The following is a 7,163-nucleotide window of genomic DNA, read 5'->3' as shown; positions in this document are numbered from 1 at the left end:
CCCCAGACATCGGCCGGGTCCTAGGCCGCCCAATGGAGGACGTCCGCGCCACCTACACCTTCGGCCGCGAGCTGGGCCGGGGCCAGTTCGGCGTCACCTACCTGGCCACCCACAAGTCAACCGGCGCGCGCCACGCCTGCAAGTCCATCGCCGCCCGAAAGCTCGCGCGCGCCGACGACGTGGAGGACGCGCGGCGGGAGGTGCAGATCATGCACCACCTCACGGGCCACCGCAGCATCGTCGAGCTGCGCGGCGCCTACGAGGACCGCCACTCCGTCAACCTCGTCATGGAGCTCTGCGAGGGCGGGGAGCTCTTCGACCGCATCATCGCGCGGGGACACTACTCCGAGCGCGCCGCCGCCACGCTCTGCCGCGAGGTCGTTAGCGTGGTTCATAGCTGCCACTCCATGGGGGTCATGCACCGCGACCTCAAGCCCGAGAACTTCTTGTTTTTGAATAAGAGGGAGGATTCGCCGCTCAAGGCCACCGATTTCGGGCTCTCCGTCTTCTTCAAGCCCGGTCAGTGGTTCGTTTGTTGCTTGGTTAATTGCACTGATGAATTCAATTCATGGTGGTTACTGAATTTACTACTAGTGTGTAGTGTCTGGGAAGGGACAGGGGGAAAATCTTCAACGATTCGCCTTAGTTCATGTTGTCTCTGCGATTTGCCAGTGCAATTAACCTCGATTTACTAGTGTATCTTTAGTGTGCTAGCTCGCTTCAATTTAGTACAGTAGTAATAACCGAGCTCAAGTTGTGCTCGAGATTAAAGGGTGGATGATGGAAATGCAGGTGAGCAGTTCAGGGATCTTGTTGGGAGTGCCTATTATGTGGCTCCGGAGGTGCTGAAGCGGCGATACGGAGCTGAGGCTGACATTTGGAGTGCTGGAGTGATCCTCTACATTCTCCTCTCCGGCGTTCCTCCGTTCTGGGCAGGTGTGTTTCATGGTTCAATCAATTTTTGCACTGTGACTGTGATTGATGCAGAGGACTGGAGATGAATACAGTTATCCTAACATGAACCATCTTTGTCTCTCTTTTCTCCCTTGGTTTTGATTACCAGAGAACGAGGAAGGTATATTTGATGCTGTTCTGAAAGGTCACATTGATTTCTCGTCCGATCCATGGCCATCAATTTCAAATGGGGCTAAAGACTTGGTCAAGAGGATGCTACGGCAGGACCCCAAGGAGCGGCTCACGGCTGCGGAAATTTTGAGTAAGTCCCTTCTCCACCCATTCACTTACAATCTTGGTTGTGCAGATCATTTTGCTCATGTGCATGATAGTGTATTAGTGTCGCAATCTAATCTGTTTAAGCACACAGATCATCCATGGATCAGAGAGGATGGAGAGGCCCCAGACAAACCACTTGATATTACAGTGATCAGTAGAATGAAGCAGTTCAGGGCGATGAACAAGCTTAAGAAGGTCGCCTTGAAGGTACTCAAATAATCTGAACTCCAATCCTTTTCTTTTCTTGCTTGGCAGTCCATTTAAATCTTGGTGCTCATTTCTCTTCTATATTCAGATTGTTGCAGAGAGCTTGTCAGAGGAAGAGATCGTGGGCTTAAGAGAAATGTTCAAGTCCCTGGATACTGATAACAGTGGGACAATTACTCTTGATGAACTAAGGGCTGGCTTACCAAAGCTTGGTACCAAAATTACTGAATCAGAGATAAGACAGTTAATGGAGGCGGTATGCTTGCTTAATTTCTCTTCTTCCTTCCTTCCTGTCTATGCACGCTTATCTTATCGGCATGGCATGGTACAAATTTCATAATAGAAGCAAAAAATGGCGCATATTTCTCTCTGTTCTGCATTAATGCCTATCATGTACTAAAAGGCTGTAGTGGGTGTGCACTTATATCTAAAAAAAGGAAGATAGTGAATGATACCATACGACTTTAGTCGGTATAACGACCTCAATGGAAATCGACTTGTAGACGCTTCTAGTAGAGCGGTCCGTGTCACCTGACAACTCCAGCACTTTCTGTTTCAGCTCCTTAATCATTATCTTACGTTGTTGAACAGGCTGATGTTGATGGAAATGGGACCATTGATTATGTTGAATTCATATCGGCAACAATGCACATGAATAGACTAGAGAAGGAAGACCACATATTTAAAGCATTCGAATACTTTGACAAGGACCACAGCGGGTAATTTCACTTGTAACTATTCTTAAATTAATCTGCCGACTTTTAAGTATTTCATTAACCATCAATTGCTTGCAAACTTTCTTTTTGCATAGGTACATAACAGTTGATGAGTTGGAAGAAGCTCTGAAGAAGTATGATATGGGTGATGAGGCAACAATCAAAGATATCATCGCTGAAGTGGATACAGATCATGTGAGTAACTCCAGCAAAAGCCTACATAAGTCCATTATGTGTTATCTGAGCATACATTATCTCAGTCATGAAGACGTAAAATCTTGAACTGATGTCAGTTTGAGAATAAAATAAATTAAACAGATCATCTCGAAGACACAGTAGGAGGTTTTGTTTTTAAATGTTTGGAATTTATGTCATCTTTGTTAGATTGTGGATGTATACAAAAAATAGTGTCCATATGAGATAAAATTAACAGCCTGATTAATGTTGATGCGAAGCACCTAGACGTTGATCCAAACTGCTTTGTTTTACGAGCTCATTTGCTTATGCTAGATTAGATAGACCAAGTTCATTACTTTAATGTGAGCACCTAGGCTTCGATCCATACTGCTTTGTTTAAGAACTCATTTTGCGATGTTAGATTAGATAAACCAACAGAGTTCATCGCTTTCATGTAAGCTTGAGCCATCAGGAAATCACGCCTTCAAACAATTTGCTTTAACCTTTTTGGTGGATGTGAACATTACTAGTCCTGATGCTCACAAGTTCATTCAAATGAAGCACTGCTTAACTCGCTTGCTCACTACTGCATTTCCTATTTTTCTACCTAGGATGGGAAAATTAACTACCAGGAGTTTGTTGCGATGATGAAGAATAACAGCCCAGAGATTGTTCCAAATCGACGGCGCTTGTTTTAAGTCTTCCAATGGTTTATGCGAAGCTTGCAACTTCTGTTGTTGCATTGAGACCGGTGATCAGTCGAGATCTTCTTAATTGGTGAGGAATGAGCGAAGCCATTCATACTCAGCGACGGAATTATCTGCAAGTGATCCTTTATACTTGGACACACTATCTATCACCGAGAACTCTCCCCTTCAATGTGTTCTGAGCTAGGTGGCACTTTCTTGTGCTACCATGTTATACCATTCACGCCCGTAAAAAAAAATGTTATACCATTCACATGTATCCTTATGAGTTATGACTTATGAGGCGAGCCGCCTGGTTTTGTGGTTCCTCCAATTGATCATTTATGTAAGAAAGGGTTTGTAAAACACTTAAATGATCATATCAAGGAAGATCACGCTTCCAGATGAATATAGCGCAAAGGAAGGTATCCGCAAGCGATCCTTTGTACTTGGACACATTATCCGTCATCGACAACTATTCCCCTTCATGTGTTTTGAGCTGGGTGGCACTTCCTTGTGCCATTATACCATCTCATCTCACATTTCAACATGTATCCTTTTGGCTTATGAGGCAAGCCATCCGGTCTTGTGCTTCGTCCACTTGATCGTTTATGTAATAAAAGGATTTGTAAAACATTTTCAAATGGCCATATCAAGGAAGATCATGTTTTCGGATGAATAAAACTAAACATACTTCCAAACTTGCATCACTACAGAGGTATGATTTTCATGACAGGCTTCTAAAGCACATATTGTACAGATAGGAGATATCATGACTTGTCATCTTCAAGAGATACAACTGCATTTTACTTAGATTGTACTAGTTATTACAACAAACTTCATTTACATCAAGAGAGGATCATCGGGCTGAGATACTTTTCATCTTTGCTGACTTGTGCTTGATGAACAGAGATGCCAGCACGCTCTTAGTGCTGGCAGGAGCCTTCTGGATTTCACGCCCTGTAGGCCTGTCGAAAGAACTAAACGTCGACATATGCTTGACACCCGGTCGATCCTGAAAATGCACACGACGGTACCATCAAGAAACTAGGGTAACCGAATCGAAATCGACGTGGATAGGTTAGGATGCGAGGATGATGCGCTTCTAACTCAGTGTGACTTCTTGAAAGGTTTACATCATATGTTCTGTTTTAGTTTTACCTTTGTGCCAGCCTTTTGTGTAACATCGGATTTGGTACTCCGGTTCAGTTGCAGAGGCCTGCGCATGGGGGAAGCAGGCTGCTCCTTACCTGAAACATCAGTAATTTGGATTAATATGTGAACTTAATGGGTGAAATTGAATTCATATGCGTCCACTGCCTCTAAAGAACTCAAAATATGTGAAATACCAAGAAGATTTGAACCATCTGATGCGAGTTTGGACGGTATCGTGTCGTCTAGGCTGCACAAAACCCGGGCGGCAGCAAGTTAGACTAGAGGAACTGCACTTGGCATAAGAAACAACATGTCACATTGACAAAGTTAAACGAAATGGGGATGACAGTCTTACATGAATGTTGGTTTATGAGCTCCATTTGCCGAAGGGCTATTGTCCGACGCCAGGTGCCAGGAAAGCGTCTTTGCTGCACACACAGAAAGTGAAGATTTTTCTTTTCTTGTTTAGATATGTATATCGTGATTGGCGAGAACAGAGTGGCGCAACGAAATTCGCAAGAACAGAGGGAAGTAAGAAGCACCTGAAGGGTAAGGTCTAGGCTGTGATTCCTGATTAGTGTCTGCTCCCAGGTGCGCGACAGCCTGAGTTCTCTTATAATCAGTAGCTACATTTGCACAGAAAATTCTCAAGTTATGTTCAGTCTTTTTTCACTTACTATACTAAAAATTCAGAGAAAGATAAGACTGCAAGTTGAGAATTTCTTCTTACATGGTAGGATGTAGTGCTTGTGGTGCTTCATGCTTGCCCCCATCATCTGCTGCTGCCTGGAGCCTTCTTTGTCCACATAGATTTGGCAGGTGAAAACTTGCTATGGGTGGCCAACAGAGCAAGTGTCAGTTTAGTTGCGTAGTTTCGCCGCCATAGACTGCGCATCTTAGTGATAAACATCAAGCAAATACCTGGTTCAAGCGCGCAAGCTTGAGCTCGAAGGTCGAGATCTCGGAAGCCTGCTGCTCGAACAGGTCCGTCAGTTTGTAGGCCACCGTGCCTAGGTGGTCGACGGCGTTGACAACCGCTCGCACCGCGTAGTCCTTCAGGTTGTCCAGCACCCTGACGACGATTAGCAAGTTCAGTATTCATGAGGAAAAACATGTCATATTCTGAAGCAAGGTCATGATGTAAATTACTACGAATCACTACACTGTTGTCTGTTCATTCACCAAAATTTACCATACAAAGTTTGACTCTAGTCCATGCTTCAGAACTTTCTTCTGCACTGTCAGACAGGAGGAGGGTGAACCCCTTTGACATAATTCGAATGAAGTGACAAACTGACACCACATGACTGGGGAACACCCAGAATAAATCCAGTCGCCGGTACATGGTACTACAATAGGCTGTCTGTCGCTCAGAAAAGAGATATCTTCAGAAAACAAATAGGAGTACTGTACTAGAGTACTCTGAATACCACCACTCCTTATTCGGCTAGTACATACGTACAAAGGCAGGCTGTTGTTGGATGATTCCAAAGATCCCATATGAAACCAAAATGACATATCCTTGTTCAGTTGCAGCTAGCAGAATTTGTTGTCTAGCTAGTCACACACTCACATCTGGACATCGATTCAGTCACTCACACCTGTCTGTTGCTCTCTTCCTATACCTACCAATATCATACGGTAGCTGTTCTGGCTCTAGTACATGCTGCACCAACCTTGAGCTGAATTCAGTTCGGCCCCTATGCCAAGTGACAACACAGAGACAGATAGGTAGGCAGCATGTAATGTAAAATGCAGGTGTACGAGGACTTCTCGCAGTAAGATGGTGAATTCTCTGTGTCAGAGTGGGAACGAGATGTGTAGAGAGGTTGGGCAATGGAGGAGGCTCACATCTGCTTCTGGTGGGTGTTGAGGTAGGACTTCTCGCAGTACTCGGAGGCGGAGTAGAGCTGCGGCCGCAGGTTCTTGAGCTCCTGCATCGCCATGGCCAAAACGCGTCAAGAACAGAGCCGGCCGGATCCACCGCCGAACAGAGGCGCGTGGGAGGGATCTGGGGAAGGAATAATGCAGCGACCGACCTGCAGGGCCTTGACGAAGCTCTTGCTGCGCTCCATGGAGGCCTCGTCGACGGTGGCCCCCTCCCAGCCCCCCGGGCTCCGCCGCCGCCGCGCCTGCTCCTGCTGCTGCTGCATTCTCTCCCTCCCTTCCCACCTTCCTCGAGTGGAGTGCAGAGTAAGCGTTATCAATTATCAATGCGACCAACACCCAGTGGTGGGGGTGAAGAAGAGGGAGTGAGTGGAGCGCGCGCGGTGGGCGCACGGGGAGCCCGAGAGAGCTACCTCCTCACCACCTCAGCGGAGCGCGCGCCGGCTAAGAGAGAGAGAGAGAGTGGATCTGTAAAATGTGGCTTGGTTACGCCTACATTTGGTGGGTGGAACCATTGATTGGTTCATCCATTCCTGGTTGGTGCTCGTCTGCTCGCTTTTGTCCGGCCATCACACTGGTAGGAGTACACTGGTACACTGGTACATGGCGCTGGATCTCGCTGTCTTGAGCGGATTGTGATTGTCTTCACCAGGGCTCATGATTCCTTCCTGCGGCTCGGTTAAACGTCTCAAGACACTGACAGATGAGGATCTTATCTCGGTGATTCGTGACTGCAGTAAATCCGTACTACTCTGCATCGAGCTAGTGGCGTGCAGGCGTATGTAATTTGGTCATGATGCTAGCATAATTCCATCGGTGCTGCCTGAGCTGTGCAGAGATGGAAATGGAGCGTGGGGGGAGATCCTCATATATACGCGCATATATATTTCCACGAACTGGTTTTGTGTCCACCCAACTTTCCTTCGGTTTCTTCGACTCTTTCTCTATTGGCAGAGGAAGGCATGAGTCCAAATATGCTCCTTTTTTCTTTTCTTTTTTGAATTAAGGGGCACACCCCCGATTTCATTTCATTGATATGAAAGGAAACCACATAAGCATAGTCATAAAACAGTTTTTCTTTCTTAACCCCCAGACACCCTAC

General features: G+C 46.1%; 2 protein-coding genes across 2 annotated transcripts; one reads left to right on the top strand and one right to left on the bottom strand.

Moving 5' to 3' along the window:
- The first annotated feature begins 6 nt into the window (after positions 1–6).
- On the top strand, positions 7–3,499 carry LOC119349745 (calcium-dependent protein kinase 15-like). Its single transcript, XM_037617832.1, has 8 exons — positions 7–519; positions 793–936; positions 1,064–1,216; positions 1,325–1,440; positions 1,529–1,696; positions 2,032–2,159; positions 2,252–2,351; positions 2,945–3,499. Exons 1-8 carry the CDS (start codon positions 33–35, stop codon positions 3,029–3,031), a joined length of 1,383 nt encoding a protein of 460 aa, XP_037473729.1. The 5' UTR covers positions 7–32; the 3' UTR covers positions 3,032–3,499.
- A 156-nt stretch (positions 3,500–3,655) lies between these two features.
- On the bottom strand, positions 3,656–6,506 carry LOC119349746 (probable protein ABIL4). The gene is made up of 9 exons (XM_037617833.1): positions 6,214–6,506; positions 6,026–6,108; positions 5,096–5,246; positions 4,905–5,004; positions 4,717–4,800; positions 4,530–4,602; positions 4,369–4,421; positions 4,181–4,269; positions 3,656–4,034 (listed from the first exon to the last, which is right to left on the bottom strand). Exons 1-9 carry the CDS (start codon positions 6,325–6,327, stop codon positions 3,879–3,881), a joined length of 903 nt encoding a protein of 300 aa, XP_037473730.1. The 5' UTR covers positions 6,328–6,506; the 3' UTR covers positions 3,656–3,878.
- Positions 6,507–7,163: the final 657 nt, after the last annotated feature.

The sequence above is a fragment of the Triticum dicoccoides genome, chromosome 1B, assembly GCF_002162155.2.
Source record: "Triticum dicoccoides isolate Atlit2015 ecotype Zavitan chromosome 1B, WEW_v2.0, whole genome shotgun sequence".
Taxonomy (NCBI): domain Eukaryota; kingdom Viridiplantae; phylum Streptophyta; class Magnoliopsida; order Poales; family Poaceae; genus Triticum; species Triticum dicoccoides.
Note: the sequence above shows the minus strand (reverse complement) of the source record. Positions and strands in the feature narration are given on the sequence as shown.

Coding starts and splice junctions, on each gene's coding strand:
- LOC119349745 (XM_037617832.1), top strand. CDS start 33: ATGGAGGACGTCCGCGCCACCTACACCTTCGGCCGCGAGCTGGGCCGG. Junction 1,697..2,031: donor TAAGACAGTTAATGGAGGCG/GTATGCTTGCTT, acceptor GTTGTTGAACAG/GCTGATGTTGATGGAAATGG. Junction 2,160..2,251: donor TTTGACAAGGACCACAGCGG/GTAATTTCACTT, acceptor CTTTTTGCATAG/GTACATAACAGTTGATGAGT.
- LOC119349746 (XM_037617833.1), bottom strand. CDS start 6,327: ATGCAGCAGCAGCAGGAGCAGGCGCGGCGGCGGCGGAGCCCGGGGGGC. Junction 5,247..6,025: donor AACACCCACCAGAAGCAGAT/GTGAGCCTCCTC, acceptor AATCGTCGTCAG/GGTGCTGGACAACCTGAAGG. Junction 4,270..4,368: donor AGATGGTTCAAATCTTCTTG/GTATTTCACATA, acceptor CTGATGTTTCAG/GTAAGGAGCAGCCTGCTTCC.